Source organism: Schistocerca serialis, chromosome 4 (assembly GCF_023864345.2).
Source record: "Schistocerca serialis cubense isolate TAMUIC-IGC-003099 chromosome 4, iqSchSeri2.2, whole genome shotgun sequence".
NCBI lineage: Eukaryota > Metazoa > Arthropoda > Insecta > Orthoptera > Acrididae > Schistocerca > Schistocerca serialis.
Genome location: NC_064641.1, coordinates 471,207,656 through 471,226,667, shown reverse-complemented (window position 1 = coordinate 471,226,667; position 19,012 = coordinate 471,207,656). Strand labels below are relative to the sequence as shown.

The following is a 19,012-nucleotide window of genomic DNA, read 5'->3' as shown; positions in this document are numbered from 1 at the left end:
AGTCGCCTATTTATAGTTTCTTAAATTTTTCTGAGTAACCTTTCAAGTAAAGTCACTTAACTAAGTCTATATCAAATGTCCAAAGAGTAATATCCAAAATCATTAAATAAGTTGAAGGGTAGAAGTTTGTTAACCTAAGTTGCATAAATTGTCTTGGTGGTAATTACCAAGCCAACTCACAGAAATTGAGAGAGTATTTGCTTTGTAGAATCACCTAGAATGATCAGAAATAGTAATATTCAGAATTAAGTTTAAAATTCAACTCAAGCCGTTTCACTTTGAAACGAGCCAAAAAATTGATTTATTCTTTTGCTCCTTCAGAGCTGGCGACCGTGGTTATAAGTATTTTCAGGAGGATTCGACGGTAAGTCTGCTGCTCTCGTCGTGCTGATAGGATTATCCACTGCTGCTAGCAGTGGTGATTGGATACATAAACTCACTACCAAGTTAAGTGGGTCAGGTAGGCAGTGTTACCGTGTGAACTGTAGGGCACTGTAGGCCGTGGATCGAACCCGTTCAATCATCACAGCTCTTTGAGAAATAGTCCGGTTAGGAGTGTACTAATCCAATAGGTAAATACTGGCGAGTAACGGTCAAAAATGTATACGCAAGTGAATTTAGCAAGGTCCATGTAGCACCTAGTTAATGTGGTGCAATGGCGAGGGTAGGAGTGGAGTAAAAGTGAGCTGAGCTTGTGGCAGCTGTGCTGTATTCAAAGATTAATAACGTGAATCCACTACTACCTCTTACCATTAGGACTGAGCTATTTACGGTTAAAATACGTAGCAGTAAGCGCAAAGGCGTGACAGCTACAAGTCCGTGTCGGCTTGATACATACGGAAGTAGGAAGCGGGTCATTCTGTCAGTGGAGGGGGTTAAAACAACCAAGTCAGTTGAGAACATACCCCATTTACTGATGGAAAGATTCGGCGGTTCGGTCGCATGTGGCGACCGTGACAGGACTTACCAAGTTTGTAGAATAATGGCTGCAATAAAAGTGTTTTATATAAACTTGTAGTTTCAAGAAAATTTTAAATTTAAAATTCTGTTGTAGGCAAATATACCACAATTGGTAAGTTCAAGACGACAACCCGAAAAGCAGCAAAAGAAAGTCCAATAGTAGGAGTTAAACAAGTAATACTTGGTTTAATAAACATTTCTATTAGGCACGAAATACAGCAGCATAAGATGGAGTCGAATAGTAACAAGCAAGACGAAAACATTACAAGGTCAGACCCAGAGTTAGGGACCATAGATACTGTTGTAGGGTTGGAAAATCCTATAGATGAATCCACACCCACAAGACAGGAGGAACGGGAAGTGAAACCAAAGGTAGTGAAAAGTGAACCCAATGTATCTGTGGATGCAAGTCACAAGGGAGAGGATATGGAATTAACAAGTTTTGTTAAATAGGATGATGGCGCAAATTCGAGAAGGGAATGCTAGTTTGAAAGCAGAAATGGCTATTCATATATCCCAATTGGAGGAAAACCTATCTGGTAAAATAAAAGCCAATTTAGATATTTTGAATACGCAAAGCCAACGTATCACAGAGGTAAACAAATCAGTAAATAGCATTAGGGCTGAAATAACAAATGTTCAGAGAAAAGTCACAGAAATAGAGAAAAGATTTGATACCGAAATTCAGAGAATAGAGAAATCAGTGGAACCTTTGGTTAGTGAAAAATTAGAACCGATAATTGAAAGTAAATTACAGGTGATAGTACCAGTTGTAAAGAAAGAGATTGTTAAAGAAACGGCAGCTGATATTGAAACACTGCGCAATACCATGTTGAGTTTTGATGCATGTGTGCAGGAGCAGGAAAATACACTGCGTAATGAGATAAAATTGATAAGTCAGCAAGTTCAGAATCAGACGTTTCTTAACTGTAGTGGTATCCCATTGGTAATGCAAAAATCGGAAATACTGAGTAGGGAGGAAAAATACGATCCTCAAAAGAAACAAGGTGGATGGCATCCAATGGATTTTATAAAAAATTGTGAACGTTTCTTACCAACAGACATGTCGGATAAAGAAAAAATTAATTTAGTAATAGACGCTTTAGCAGGTCATGCTAAACGTTGGGGATTGAATTTGGATATCGACAATTTGAAGTTTACAGACTTCAAAGAAAAGTTCCTTGAGGAATTCTGGAGCACACAACAGAGAGATAGGTTGTGGAGAGAATTCGTTGTCGCCAGAATACCAGAACATGGGCGTGGGCTCATTAAAGAATACTGTGAAGGATGGTTCAAGCGTTTGGAGTATCTTAAAGATCGTAGATCAGAATCGGAGATAGTGTGGGAGTTGTGGAAAAAGCTACCTGACGATTCAAAGCGTTATGTAGGAGGCACTCATCGAACATTCGATGAATTTTTAGAAAAAATCGAGAATGAAGATAGGTGGCGTGAAACTAGAGAGTTTCGAGGTTTCAGAAATCAGAATGGAATAGTAAAAGGTGGTAGGAATGAACCGCAAATTAACATGATGAGAGGAAGAGGTCGAGGAGGTAACTCTCAGCGAGGGAGAGGACACTATCAGGGAAACGGGATGCATTATCAAAATCAGGAAAACTAAATACCGCGCAGGTCAAGGGCCTAACGCGCGCGGGAAGAATGAAATGGCCCAAATATAGGGAAGATCGGAGTAGTCAGTACTATAGTAGGATAGTGCGTCGTTCGCCTGAAGAGCAGTTACATAAACGAAACTTTGCGAAGTATAATGCAGGGACACAAACAGAGGAGAGAGAGCAGAGAGGAATTATTAAGGGAAATGAAGTAGGAAAAGAATATCGGTCGGATGTGAAGGCTCACGTGAATGAAATAAGTACAATTCGAGGTCAGAGTGACGAATTGATGAAGGAAGAGTCAGAGAAGGCGTTGTTTGTCAGTAGGGATGGCAACTGTGCAGAGAGGCAGGGGCAAGGTAGGAGTGATGTGACTTATGGTAAAAGGTTCGTACGAATAGTCGACGAATCGCATCGAGAAGTAATTAAAGAGGAAAAGGTGGATAAGAAAAAGGGGCATAGTGCAGAGACGCATGCCGATTCAGAAATTACCTCGTATGCAGAATATGTACATCAGCTCAAAAGCCAGCCAGCACAATTAGAAAGATCTTCCACTCAAGTGATTAGTTTGGACCCGAATATGACAGTGTTAGAGAGCCATACCGATTATGATGTGTACCTAGTGACAGCAAGAGTACATGACTGTGATGAAGATTCTTTTAAAGAAATTAGAGAAAGTGTATCTAACCAAGAGAAAGAGTGTTGTGATCCCTGTAGTACTGAAGCAAATGAGTTGAGTGAGACTGTAATTCCATTAGTAGGGGAAAATAATGAAGGTAAGAGTGGCGAATGTACTATCCAACAAAGGGAAAGAAGAGAAATGGATTATAATTTGCAAGAATTATTTGAATCCGAAGAAGGTCATATTTCTAAGGAGGAGGAATTATCGTCAGAATCATCAGAAAGCATCCAGGGAGAAAAAGAAGTAGAGGAAGTTTCCGATTCTGCAACCGAGAGTTCAGGCATGACAGATTCGAATGAGAACGAGATGGCATTAAAGAGCCTAGACGAAGGACTATTGGAAAAAGTGGTGAAAGAATTTAGGATGAAAGGGAGAAAGAAACCTCCAGATGGAATGGTCAGTATAAAAACCAGAAAAATAATATGGCAAGACTTGGCGGTGGAAAAGGATTTATTATGGGAAGATAAAGAAAGTATGAAAGAGGACAATAGGATGCAAACAATCCTACCCATTAATATATGTGGATACGATTTATATGTATTGTTGGATACGGGTGCTCAAATAAGTGCTATTTCGCACGCATTTTTTGAGATGATCAAAGAGCAACGAGGAGTAGTCATGATGCCAGTAACAGGTGTTAAAGTGATAGGGGCGACAGGGAAATGTAGTAAACCTGTTAAACATCAAGTGATGATGGAATTTAAGATAAAAAACAAGCTATTTTCGAGTGCATTTTTAGTAGTTCCAGAGCTCAGTGCCGAGATCATTTTAGGCATTGACTGGTTAATAAAACAGAAAGTAATTATAGATTGTGACAAAGGGATAATAGTTTGTAAAGTTGATAGTGCGGTATTAGAAATACCATTTGAATCATCTAGAGTAATGGAAGAGAACCAGCTGAGATGGGTAGAATTTAGAGATGATCATGATTCAGGAATAGGTCAAAAATTCGATTGGTGTCTGGTGAGGCAGATAGTTGAAGATGGAAATAAGGAGACACTCCTTCGAAATGTAGTGGAAAAAACGGAAGGATTATCTAATGCCCAAAGGGAGGATCTATGGCAAATTCTGAAAGAAAATCAGGAGGTATTTTCGGACAGCCCGGGACGAGTGATAAATTATGAATACTGCATGGAGGTAGAGGAGTATGAACCTTTCTTTAAACCACCATATAATGTACCCGTGTCTAAGAAAGAAGCAGTTCAAAAAGAAATAGATAAAATGGTTTCATGTGGGGTCATTGAACGGAGTTCTAGCCCATATAATAACCCACTAGTGATAGTAGGTAAGAAGGATGGAAGTGTACGAATAGTGATAGATGCTCGTACTCTGAATAAAGTAGTGAAGAGGGAGTTGGATCGTCCAGAGAACATAGATAATTTATTGCAGAAGTTTAATGGTGTAAAGTACATGACCAGTTTAGACCTAACTGCAGGATACTGGCAAATCCCATTAAGTGAGGAGTCTAGGAAGTACACGGCATTTTTATTCAATGGCAAATGCTACCATTTCACAGTGGTACCATTTGGCCTAAATACTTCCGTTTCAGTGTTCATTCGGGCTTTAGACAAAATTTTAGGGAGTGAACTTAGTTCGCTAATCACGGTTTATGTAGATGATTTGTTAATTGCTACAAGGACATGGGAAGAGCACATGGAGTTATGCGACAGGGTGTTCAAAGCTTTAATTAATGGAGGAATGACCCTGAACCTGAAAAAATGCGAGTTTGTGAAGAAAGAAATAAAGTTTTTAGGTCACATAGTAACACCAGAGGGAATTGAAAAGGATCCCGATAAAGTCAAAGCAATAAGTAATTGTCCGGCTCCCAAGAATAAAAAACAACTAAAGTCGTTTATAGGACTTTGTTCCTTTTATCGTAAGTATGTGGATGATCAGGTGTTCAATAGCCCACACCTGAAGAACCTACTTAAGAAGAACAGTGTGTATATGTGGACTGAGGAATGTGAAACAGCATTCAACCAGCTAAAAGACAATTTGGCTAAAAACATAAAGTTATGGCACCCTGACCTGTGTGAACCATTCCACATGGCAACAGATAGTTCAGATTATGGATTGGGAGTATCCATATTTCAGGAGGTTATGATAGATGGGGAAAAAACTCATAGACAAATAGCATTTGCGAGTAGAACCATGTCTAAGTACGAAAGAAACTATACGGTTTCAGAGAAGGAGGCTTTAGCTATAGTATGGGGTTTTAGGAAATTTCAACTTTTCTTATGGGGACATAAGACTGTGGTCCATACAGACCACAAAGCTTTAATATTTTTGAAGGACTGCAGATTGTTACATAACAGGTTGACCAGATGGGCGCTGTTTTTACAACAATTTGATATAGAGATCAGGTATGTTAAAGGGAAAGAACATGCAGTACCGGATGCTTTGTCGAGATTACCGGAAGGATGTGAGACACTAGAAAGTGTAAAGAATAGGGAAGATGTTTTTGAGGTGAATTACTTCAAAAAAGCGGAAGGAAGAGAAAAAATTAGGGAAATATGTCGGAATATGCGAAGATATCAAAGTGATGATGATGCACTCAAGTCGGTAAAGGTCAAGTTTGACAATCCGGACGCAACTAACATAAGGGCTTCATATAAAATACATAAAGGTGTACTGTATCTTCAAAGATTAAATAATCCAGGGAAGTGGAGAGTATGTTGGCCGGAACAACACACAGAAGTGCTGATAGATTATGTTCACTTGGCATATGGCCATTGTGGTGCACGGAAGTGTACCGATAAGTTAGATGAATGCATTACCTTTAACAACATGGCACGAAGGGTAGCACAGAGGATAAGATCTTGTGATCTATGCCAAAAGGCAAAAGTAACAAATGCAACTAGTCAAGGGCCCATGCAATCAATAAAACCTGATGAAGTATTAGAAATAGTAGCAGTAGATATCTTTGGACCATTACCGAAAACCAGGGGGGGTTTTGTATACATATTTGTAGCAGTTGAACTTTTCTCAAAGTATATAAAGCTATATCCCTTGAGAAAAGCTACTGCCAGAGCTGTGTATGATAAAATGGTGTGTGATTATTTTGTGAAAGAAGGGAAGCCAAAGAGAATACTATCAGATAATGGTGTTCAGTTTTGCTCAAAAATGTGGAAGGATGGGATAACTGAGAAACAGGTAGAAGTGGTCCATATCTCAGCTTATCACCCATCAAGCAATCCGGCAGAAAGATATATGCGTGAGATAGGTCGGTTATTTAGGACGTACTGCCATAGTAACCACAAGAAGTGGGGCATGTATGTGAGTGAATTCGAAGAAATCATGAAGTCATTAACAAACGAGAGCACTGGATTTACTTCAGAAGAAATCCTGAAAAAGACGAGAAGTAAAAGTCTAGTAGAAGACCTACTAGAATTTCCAGATAGAGTTGAATTAGATTATGATAGTAAAAAGAACTTAGTAAAAGACAAGATGAGAAAACAAGCAGATGCGAGAATTCGTCGTCATGACGAAAAAGTAAGGAATCCTAAATTCAAAATAGGTGATCTCGTTCTTGTAAAAACACATGAAAAGTCAAGTGAAATTAATAACGAGATCAGCAAATTTAAATATATATATAATGGACCATTTAAAATAGTGTCCATACCCAATGTGAACGCTTATTATTTAGAGTACCCATTAACAGGCAAACGCCTGGGAGTAAGAAACATAGTGGATCTCAAAAGGTATGAACCACGAATTCTACCAGATTGAAATTAAATATATAAATAAATACTAAAGTAAACCAATATGTAAATAGTTTTGTTTCTTTTGTTCTATGTGAAAGGTAAATGTTCACTAAAATATGTTGCAGTATTCTAATGAAACTTCTAGTTTAAGTAGAGACTAAACAGACTGGGAAAGACTGAGCTTCTAAGAAAGCCTTAATAGATGTGTAAATAAGTGTTGTGGAAGAGGTAGAAAAGTGAGGAGGTAAAGTGAAAAGGACGGGCTATTAAGTAATAGGCGCATAACGTGTGTTTTACTTGCCTGAGATAAAAGAAGTGTATTTAAAATTTTTGTAAAAAAGATGTTTAAAGTGTACTGTGTTTAGATGTAAGAAAATTGTAAAGAATATATGTAAATCATTTATGTAATGTTTAGCAGGAAAGATAGAAAGAATTGGTGTTTAATTTTAAATAAGTAATATAAGTACCGAGGTGTATCAGTAAGAAAGGGAAAACCCTTGGTAAAAAGCTTAACGAAAATTTCAGATTCATTATAGGAGAGACTTCTTATTGAATTATCACTGTTAGATACTTCAATAAGAAGTGGGGCATGTGTAACGGAACTGAAATAATGGTGGGCTGACAGTAATTTGGCGCCCGCGCGTCGGAAACGGGCGCGCTGGTGTGAGACTGCCAGGGAGTGCACCCTGATGCCATCTATTGGCGAAACTGGGAATTAGCGCTGCCTCTCAGACAATGCACTAAGCTCTCGGAGTCAAATGTATTCTTTTTCTTGGTAATTATAAGTTATTACTGTATGATTTAATGTTATAAAGCGCTAGTAGTAAATTATTATGACTGGTATGAACTCCAGGGTAATAAATATAAATATTCTTAAATACTAAATGATTTCGGTGAAAAGGTGGTAGGGGAACGCCCCCACTCTTGGTGATACGAGCGTAGCTAGAGGTAGCTGGAGACACAGGGACTGAACAATGGAATGGCCTGGGGAGTGTTGACGTGAGCGGACGTGCGTAACTGTGCTTACGCAAAAGTGATTGTGCAACAGCGAAGAGGCGAATATCGTCGCCGTTTGTGGAGTAGAACGCGACGAATGTTTGTCAAAGCCGTCTCTATGCCACTGGGGCTGATTGTAAGAGTTCCTGCGCCCAGATTTCATGGCGGACGTGCAGTAGCTTATACGAGTGCTACAGCTCGTAGTTCCAGCCGCCATTAAGGGCATGAGGCGTGAAGAGCTGCGTTAGCCACCTGCATCCCACCACCAGCACCGACACGTCTACCCAAGGCAAGACTGCTTGCAATTGTTAAGTCGAACTTCATATACATGTAAAAGAAGAATACCAGTTTTCTTTTATGCAAGTGCAGAGGACAGAATATAGTAATGAGTAAAATTACGACGCATGTTGTTCATTGTAAAGTGTAGTAACCTGAAACATAGTGTAGTGAAATCAGACTGAGGCCACCATCGCCTCTTTCATTTACAATTCTTTTGGTTGTAGAATACTTTAGCATATAAGAATGTTGAAAAGAGCAATGGTCACACCAGAATGAGTCGCCTATTTATAGTTTCTTAAATTTTTCTGAGTAACCTTTCAAGTAAAGTCACTTAACTAAGTCTATATCAAATGTCCAAAGAGTAATATCCAAAATCATTAAATAAGTTGAAGGGTAGAAGTTTGTTAACCTAAGTTGCATAAATTGTCTTGGTGGTAATTACCAAGCCAACTCACAGAAATTGAGAGAGTATTTGCTTTGTAGAATCACCTAGAATGATCAGAAATAGTAATATTCAGAATTAAGTTTAAAATTCAACTCAAGCCGTTTCACTTTGAAACGAGCCAAAAAATTGATTTATTCTTTTGCTCCTTCAGAGCTGGCGACCGTGGTTATAAGTATTTTCAGGAGGATTCGACGGTAAGTCTGCTGCTCTCGTCGTGCTGATAGGATTATCCACTGCTGCTAGCAGTGGTGATTGGATACATAAGCTCACTACCAAGTTAAGTGGGTCAGGTAGGCAGTGTTACTGTGTGAACTGTAGGGCACTGTAGGCCGTGGATCGAACCCGTTCAATCATCACAGCTCTTTGAGAAATAGTCCGGTTAGGAGTGTACTAATCCAATAGGTAAATACTGGCGAGTAACGGTCAAAAATGTATACGCAAGTGAATTTAGCAAGGTCCATGTAGCACCTAGTTAATGTGGTGCAATGGCGAGGGTAGGAGTGGAGTAAAAGTGAGCTGAGCTTGTGGCAGCTGTGCTGTATTCAAAGATTAATAACGTGAATCCACTACTACCTCTTACCATTAGGACTGAGCTATTTACGGTTAAAATACGTAACAGTAAGCGCAAAGGCGTGACAGCTACAAGTCCGTATCGGCTTTATACATACGGAAGTAGGAAGCGGGTCATTCTGTCAGTGGAGGGGGTTAAAACAACCAAGTCAGTTGAGAACATACCCCATTTACTGATGGAAAGATTCGGCGGTTCGGTCGCAACTGGTTTACTATATGATCAAATTAAAGACACAAAAGTTTTTCTCGTGTAAGTATCTATTTGTTCGATATATTACATGACCCAATTTCCATATGAGAGTTACAAGTTGCATCTAATGTGGTGATTATTGAATGACCACCTTACTAGAAGCTAATTTCTTGTTAATCTATCTGGCTTTGGTTTACAAGGGTGGCTCCACAACTACGGACCACTCTGTAGGGCAGGAAATCCCACAAACAGAAACCAGCTTTGCTTTTACAAATAAAAAAAGGCATTTATTTTATGCACAACTTTTTGGCACAAAACCAGTGTACATCCAAATAATTTTTTCTAATTATATCTTCAATGATAGTATTAAAACATAAACTTTCAAAATATTAAAAAGATATCTTGTATGTTATAAATGCTTGTGCTTCTAACATATAAAGCAAAATTAAATTTTTCTGTGTTTATGTGCTTCTTTCGTCCGAGATTAATTTGCGTTTACAAATGTGGATGTGCTTTTTTAATAAGACGGTTTACCAATGTTTACTTGTTACTTCGAAAGTTTATTGTCTTGGCTGAATGATATTATAAAGGATTTTTTGTAGTTTAAGAAACTATCATAGTAAAAAGATCTAACTGACAATGTAGTTGTTGTGGTTTTCAGCTCTAAGGCTGGGTTCATCCACTCCTCCGCACTAGTGTATCCTGCGCAGGCCGCCTCATCTCTGCATAGCTGGTGGTACCTACATCCATCTGGAACTGCTTACTGCTGTCAAGCTTTGGGCTCTCCCGACAATTTTTATCCCCTGCACGTCCCTCCTTTGCCAAATTGACAATTGTTTGATGCCCCAGGATGTCCTATCAATTAATTCATCTGATGTTACGATTAACATGAAATGTAAAAAGGACATAGTAGTAAAATAGTCGTGCTTTTTGGTAGAGAATATTCGTAAAGTACGCTGTACTATATATCAGTGGCACAAACATTGACCACAAAGGGCAGATGACTTTAGTAAATGAAAGCTGAAGAGAAAATACAATAAATAATTTCTTTAAACGACAGCTGGAAATTGGGAAGTTTAACTTCAACTAAGAACTCGATTGTAATAATGGAATTTGAGATCACAAGTGATTCAAGATACGAATCTTTACCAGCTAGAATTTTTTTGTCCTAAAAACCTTGTATTTGATTCAAAATGTATATGACGGGAATGTTTTATGTCTCCGTTACAGAACTAATGTGCTTTGTTCCTTTATTTTAATCACTTCATTTTAACAGGCCTTCTAAGGAGACACACATTTTGCCTATTAGATAAAATGTTAGTAAAGAACGCAAGTAGCCGACTCTTTAGGAGCATTACTTTCGTTCGGTCACTTACGAGAGGAAAGTGAAATACTCTTTGCAAAAAGCTGTACAAATCTTCAGTCAGATGTTGATAAGATTTCAAAAGATTGCAAAGAATGGCAGCTTGTTTTAAATGTTCAAAAACGTAAAATCGTGCCCTTCGAAAATCAAAGAAACGTAGTTTCCTATTATCCAGTATCATTGAGTCACAATCTAAATCGGTCAACTCATATGAATACCTGAGTGCAACAATGTGAAATGGAATAACCACATAGGCTCAGTCCTAGCTACACATGGGTGGCAGAATTTGGCTCATGGGGAGGATACTTTGAAAATACAATCACTCTGCAAAGGAGGTTGCTTACAGATAACTAGTGCCATCGCAGTGTATTGCTCTTGTGTGTAGGACCCTCACCAAGTAGGATAATGGGGGATTTTCACCGTGTACAAAGACGAGCAGCATGTATGCTTAGAGGATTGTTTGACCAATGAGAGAGAGTTACGGAGATGCTGACAAAACTAACCTGGCAAACGCTTGAATACAGACATATACTATTCCGTCAAAGCAGTTTAAGTACCAGCTGTAAGTGAGGAATCTATGAACATACTTCAACCCTCCCGAAGGGCTCGCGTACGGAGGTGTTTAAGCAATCATTCTTCCTGGGCTCCTTACATGAATAGAATGGTATGATGCACTTCACAGTGGTATGCAGAGTACAGATGTAGATGACGATGCAGAGAGCATGAGGTTCAGTTGAGTGACAGGTGGGAACGCTCAGGTTGATAGCGGAGGGGGATAGCTGAAAATACGAGAACGGATGTTGAAGATGCTATGGCTAGAATGAGCTACCGATGTAGCCTCAAACCGCCAGTACTTGTTATTAACTAAAGCCGTTAACTATACAAGACAGAGAATGTTTTTATTGAATATACTGTAGCATAAGGGTGATCAAAAAGTTTCCGCCTGAGGGCATTGCTGCAGCGTATATGCAACATAGCGTGACTCTGAAGCACGTATACAAAGCATCCGCATGTAGACAAGAGATTAGTGTGGCATTCGTGTCTTTTCGAAGTGTGTGCGGTAAATGAACGTGAACTATGCCATTGTTATTACAATATTGTCCAAATAGGATCAACGTGCTCTTATTCTGTTCTTGGCTGCTGAAGGACAAACACCAGTAGACATCCATCGGAGAATCCCTCGACCTCGAAAAGGCCTATGCAGGCCTACCACCATGTATGGCATCCCGGTCTCGTATTTAAACTACAGACCTACGCCCTTCTTATCAATTACGTCCATCTGATTGCCTCCTTCCTCTCTCGCCGCCCCTCCTACGTTACCATCCATAACACCTATTCCTGCACCTTCTAGCCCTCCGCAGGTGTGCCCCAGGGCTCTGTCCTCTCCCCTCTCCTCTACCTCCTCTACACAGCAAATATGCCCCAACCCCCTCCCCACTCCAGTACACCTCCTGCAGTATGCCGATGCCACCACCTTCCTTGCCCTCACTCCTACCCTTTAACAGGCCCAACGTGTTCCCCAGAATCACCTTGATCTTTTTGCCGCATGGTGTAACCAATGGCTCCTGAAAATCAATCCTTCCAAGACCCAGGCAATCATCATAGGTCGTACAACTCGCTCCTTCTAGCTCCTTGATATTTCCATTATCATCTGCGTCCGTCCTGTCCGCCTCTCCCCCACTCTCACCTACCTTGGCCTCACCATTGACCATCACCTCACCTGGATCCCTCACCTCTGCTCCATCCAATCCAAAGCCCACAAGCACCTCCCATTCCTTAAACCCCTCTACCATCCTCCACACCTACAAAGCCTTAATCCGTCCTATCCTCTGTTATGCCAATCCCACCTGGATATCCGCCCTCCACACTCAAATTTTATAAGTCCCTCCAGATCCTCGAGCATGATGGATTCCGCATTACCTTCCATATACGCCTCCTGTCCACCACGCGGATCCTCTATTACCTGATTCCTTTCCCCCATCTGTATTCCTAGAAAGTATCTGTGTCCTCTACACCTCCCACTGACTTGATCCCCCTCATCTCCTGTTTGCTCCTCTACTCTCCAACCCCTGCTCTCTGCTGCTCCTTCACTGTTGTGTCCCCCCTACCATCCACCTCTACACCCTTCATCTCCTTTCCCAAGGTGGTTTCCATCAACTCCCCCTCCTGGATGATGTCCTCTCTTCCTCCATTTATCTATCCTATCAACTCTGATCCTCACCTCCCTCTCCCTCCCTCCCTCTGTCCTTTTCCCAGCCTCCCTCTCCCCCCTTCCATCCTGTTTTTCCCTGCCTACCCTTTCTCTGACTTCCTTCTCTCTCCTGAGTCCTTTCGCTTTCCCTTCCACTGCCTTCCCCACTCCTTCTCGCGTGTTCCCTCCCCCCTTTTTTCTATGTCCTCTCCCTCCATCGGTTCCCCCCTTTCTCCCTCTCATCGGTCTAGGTCTTCCCACTGCCCCCATCTGCCGCCGTGTCGCCTCTATAGCGCTGTTTAAAGTGCGTTTCAGTGTTGCGCGTCCCCTGTCAGTGTTGCGACCAACCACCATACAGTCGCTGGGTGCGCTTTTAACTGTTGCGAACAGAAACCAGAGATGTCGCCGTGTTTTTTAATTGTGTCTGTCTACTTAGTATGTGTTTTAATAAGCATCACCGGCCTTTTGTTTTTATATTTTCTTCGCAACTGTTTCGCCTTGTTTCAGTTTTTAACAGTCACCGTTTTGTCGCCTGCTTTTATTGTTATATATCCTAATTCTGTTTTTTAACTTTTCTGTAGGCTGCAGAGCGGCGTATTGTGCTACTTCCAGCCCCCACCCCCCTCTGGGGGGGGGGGAGGGGACATAGAAATACAGTAAAGGAAAAAATAAAACATCGGGGAATGAAGAATGTGTAAGGGGCTGTCAAGAATCACAATTTTGGAATGGTGCACCAGGTTCCGTGCTGGTCGAGGTTCTATGCATAATGCCGGTCAATCTGGGAAGCCAGCCTCATCCATTACAGAGAAGCGAGAACATTCGAACACCTGCCATGTGATTACCACATCTTCGGTCGCTTCAGAAAGGCCTTGAAGGATTGTCGATTCCTAATGCGTGAGGATGTGCAGCAGGCAGCTACGGCCTTCATCACACAACTGGATACGTTATTTTACCAAACGGGTGTCTTCAAACAGTTGCGTGCATGAGATAATTGTCTCAATGCTCGCGGTGAGTTTGTTGGTTGGCGTACCGATTCTAAAGTGTACGGCCTTCAAACGGAAACTTTTTGACGGGCCCTTATATTATTCAACCATAGTTATTTCATCATTAACTAGGAGAATTGACTATTGCAATATGAAATGTTCATTCCCGAACGTGCACAAAGACATAGGAGCTGTTACGCAAGTTTGGAGTGCGTAGTATGGACTAACACACGTGGAGAATCATGGTTCAGACAGGATCCTGCGGATACATCTGAGCTTTGTATGGTAGTAATTCATAATGCAATGAACAACGTTAAATGGGTAATCCAGTAATAAACTACAGTCGCAGGTCTTGTAACACTTTGTAATTTAGTTTTTTTGAGAAATTATCAGGTAGTTTGTTGATTTTTGCCACTAGCGTTTGAACTTTTGTGGACACTTGCACAGGATGTGGTGCCAGATAACTGCAATGATTAGTAATCAGATCTTCCGCAGGAAAGTTTCTCCACGTCCTTAAGGAAAGCCACCAGTTTGAATGATTTCACGCATAACCAAGCTGCAGAAAGCAGTGAAGCTGATGTCGACTGCTAACTGGAAGAAACTGTCTGTGGGAGTGACTGACGATGGACATCTTACAGTTAGTTCTTAATTGCTGTAATTCTCCCTGTGCCACTAGGTCACCCAGCATAGTGCGTATGGTCTGGTGAGCTCAGAAAAGCTGTTACTCTGGTACCTGATTTTAGGAGCACGAAACTTACAAACGACTGCATTTATTCTTCGAAAATTGCTTTATGTATGAGAGAGATACTTTTTTTTATTATGTATGCTATTCACTGGTAATACATAAATTAAAATAGTAATTATTATTCAAACTAATAACAATAATTCCGCGTTGCTCAGTGGCCTGTTGCGTGTCCCCGATCCACACCAGAGATCCCAGTGAGGATACGGCACCTCCAGTTTAACGTGGAATGCGGACCACGTGTCATTCCTGACGGATCTCGACACCATTGATTGTAGGCAGACTGAAGATTTCATGATCCTACCTGGATTCCATTCCGCGACCTTCCGGTTTCCAGGCACGTACCTTATCACAAGACATCAGCATACATGACATGACATTATTCAAGATCAATCATTATAACTGAAGTCACTCAAAGTAACAAAAGATGTGTAGGTAGCGATATCTCGTATTAATAATGGTGAGCTGTGCTGCGGCTTGCGTTGGTGCTGTTTGTAGGGTTCTGTCCTCTGTTGGAGGCCAGACCATATCGTTTAGTTGACATGGTTGCGGTTGTTTGTGTTCTTCTCGTGCTGACTGGCACCAGTTGGTTACTCAAGCATTGCATGTCCGCTGGTGGCAGCAGCGGCGGTTATCGATATGTAGTAACTGTGGCCCTATCTTTGGGGCGACGTTGTTGTTCTTCCTGGTCGTGTCAGTGTGCAGTTCGGTTGCAGGACTCAGGAGGAGTCAGGTCCTTGCAGTGCGAGAACACACCAGCACCGCTGGCGGCCCACATGGACTGCCAGATCGTAGGACTGTGGTCACGAGGGTGCACGACCTCGTCGTAAACCGGATCCTGCAAGCTTTAAGTTGAGTGCATTTGGATTCAAGTGGAGAAACCTCCACCATTTGTGAGATCTTGCGAGTCTCCAATGACCTGGGTTCGTGTTGCTGCTCGTAGTGTTGCCGAGGCGATGAGCAGCGAGTGGAGTGCTTGGGGCAGGCGGATCTGATTAGCTTTTCTGGACTTCTAATTACTATTTATTGCGTTCAGCTTGTTACTATTTGTTTAGTTCAACCAGCGGTATTTTTCCTGCGTTGTGGCCGCTAAAGCCCCAGTTACCTGCCCTGGGGGTTAGTGTATGTGACGGCAGTGTACGTTTCCTTGCCTTGCCGCTGCTGTCCACTGAGGCGTGTAGTTTTGGCATCTTTCTTGATTGTAGGTTGGTTGGCGATTCTTCTACTCTGCTGGTAGTAATTCCTTTCTCGTTCCTGGCGCTCTAAGCACAGTATTCTACGGACGGATTCCAGACTGCCAGTTCCGGCTTCGGCGTATTTTTACATCTTTGCATTTGGTTTATTGGACGTCAGTTAGCCTCAGCAAGATTGTCGTTAGTTATTCGTTAGACTGCCTCTAGTCTGAGTTACCATCTCGTGAAGTGAATGCAACTCTTGGCTGCATATCTTATCGCTCGCAGTAGTGTTTTTTTGCTGGACCTACTCAGAGGTCTATTGCTGGTGCACCGTCTGTGACTGGCCCTTGTGTTTTATTATTGTATTTGCTGTTTTATTGTATGTTTCTAATTCTTTTATATAATTGCCATTCTTGGCGTTACAGCAGGTTTAAATGATTGTGCTACCATGTTTGCCATCATTTTTTCTCACCCGTTTGGCGATCAGTTGCCTGTCTTTTTAAATTAACCTTTGCTATTGCATTGCTGTTTTACAGTATGTTTGTTAAATTTTTTTATAATTGTCGTTCTTGGAGTTATAGGCATTTAGCCGTGACTATGGTTACTTGCCTTAAAATTCTAATTAGGATCACATTGGCTTGTTTTTAAAACATGATTTGCTGTGTCTGTATTTTATGCTCATTTGGTAAATTGTAACTCACTGAAGCACTATTAATTACACAGTTGTTTATTCCATCGTTAATAATGTGTGATACCTTTATTTATTGCTGAGTCTGGAATTACACTTTTAAAATAAATGTGTGTAATTGCAAAAGGGAACCAATAGTAACTGATTACAGCCATGTCCACAACCGTAACCGATTACTGCCTTCATTGACTACCAGGTCTCAAGTGGTGTTAGGCATTTGTAAGAAAATCCTCAAATTTGAGCCTAGCGGGACCGGATTTCAGTTGATGGAAACGTCACTATTGAAAATTCAATGGGTTTTTGCACTACTCTGGAGAGTATTATTTGAAATTGAGTACACATTTCCTATAAAATGAAACTGAAATTTTATTTATCCTTCTTGGGATATGGTACACTATTGCTATTAAAAGAATCGACATCTGGCATGCTGTATACGAGTGATACTCCTGGTTGTGTATTGTTATACTTTAAACTTCCTCTGTTCAATGTTGTTGAGGAAGATTTCATCTTTTATAATTATAATGCTAATGGAACTGCTGTCAGCATTTCGTATTAAAGACAGAAGAAACTTTTGAAAACACTAATTTCTTATTTAGATAAGGCTGCATTTGACTTTGCATACTCTTTCTGTATGACATATACTGTAACCTCCCCACCGTAATTTTTTAAAAGAAAATATAGCAATACTTAATAGAAATGGGAGCCAAGTGTAACCTCCCCACAAAAATTTTAAAAGAAAAAAAACGATACTAATTAGAAATGCTGATGGGCATTACTCTATGCGTAACTTGCCCACAATCAAATGTACTGACAATGGCAACAAAAATGTGAAAATACGCAATCTGACTCAATTATAAATCCTTCAAAAAATTAAAGTCCATTCAGTGACAAGAAAATTCAATTAAACCGAAATATCGGTCTTTGGCCCTGTGAAAAACAATCAGAATTAAAGTCTTACCTCAGAATAAATGGATGTCACATATCTGCTCTTGTTGTTGCGCACCGCTTGGAGGAACTGCATTGCAAATAATAATATTCTCTTTTTTTGTGATTTTAGTGGAATTTTTCTTCAAAAGAAGTGGAATGAAATGGGAAGTGCAACGAAATCTTGAGTTCAATAAAAAATTAAATTTTTGAGAAAATACTTTTGAAATAAAAAATTATTATTGGGAGACTTGTTGGAGAATAATTACAATAAATAAAATTTTTCATTATCTAATGATTATATTAATTAACAGTATACCTTATTCCTCATCTTGACCATTGTTGCCGACCGCCTACATCACACAACCGCACTGGGCTGCTACTACTGACCGACCGCTCTGCATGACGACTACAGACTGAGTACTGCTCTCAACTAGACAGAGCTACAGACTCGCAACGACTGAACTGACAGACTCGCAACGACTGACTGACTGCTACTCTGCATAGCGACAACTAACTCGCAAAGACTACTACTGACTGAGAACCGCTCGCAACACTCGCGCGGTCAAGCGCATACTCTCTGGTCACAGATGCTACAATGCCTCGCCATCGCTGCTGCGTTACATACGTGTTTCATAACCCTCCACTCGGGGGGCAAAAATTTGGCAGCGATGGTGAGTCATTTGGACTTGCCAAGCGCGGCAAAATTTTTCTTTAATTAACAAAATCCTACAACTTACAGAATATTTAAATGTTGTGCACACGCACTAAGTACAAAATATATCAGACAAAGACAAAATGTGAATACTAAACATAGTAGCAAATCAGAAAAAAGTATATACAAACTTTTTGACAGATAAAGTGCACAGGCACTGAAAAAATTCTTTAGCATATTCAGAACAAATAAACAGACTGGCAAAAAATATTATGTTGACAAGTGTACATGCACTGAAAAATGTCTTTAGCATTTTCACAACAAATAAACATAATGGCAAAAAAAAAATTCATGTCCAAAGTGCACATGCACTGAAAAATGTCTTTAGTATTTTCACAACAAATAAACATAATGGCAAACATCATGTCGACCAGTGACATAAGTGTACTCACACTGGAGTTTAGCGAATCGAAAAATGTATAACCTATGAACATAAATGATGTTACCAAAAAAATTTTTTCTTTATGTGACAAGAATCAGGATAGGAAAGGGAAGGATTGCATCATGGTTGTAGCACTTTAGATTGCACACAGCTGCTCTGAAAGTCCATATCTTTCCACAGTAGTACAACACCAAGTGACACAACTTGAAGTTCTTTTCCCATCAGAATTTATCAGTGTAGCCAAGACACTGAACTGTCGTAGTAATGTTCCATGTTTTCATTTTGGCAGTACATTAGGTACACCAAACAGTGGGACCATAATAATGTCTTCATCGCTCATGGTGGTGGACAGCATGTCGTGTCAACACCACACTCTTACAAGGCACACCAACGTAGAATTAGTGCAAAACCAAATA

At 40.5% G+C, this 19,012-nt stretch overlaps 1 protein-coding gene across 1 annotated transcript; it reads left to right on the top strand.

The window, feature by feature from the left end:
- Positions 1 to 1,417: 1,417 nt before the first annotated feature.
- LOC126474544 (uncharacterized) lies at positions 1,418 to 14,561 on the top strand. The gene is made up of 3 exons (XM_050102017.1): positions 1,418 to 1,906; positions 2,590 to 3,645; positions 14,466 to 14,561. The coding sequence occupies exons 1-3, from the start codon at positions 1,418 to 1,420 to the stop codon at positions 14,559 to 14,561; spliced, it is 1,641 nt and encodes a 546-aa protein (XP_049957974.1).
- Positions 14,562 to 19,012: the final 4,451 nt, after the last annotated feature.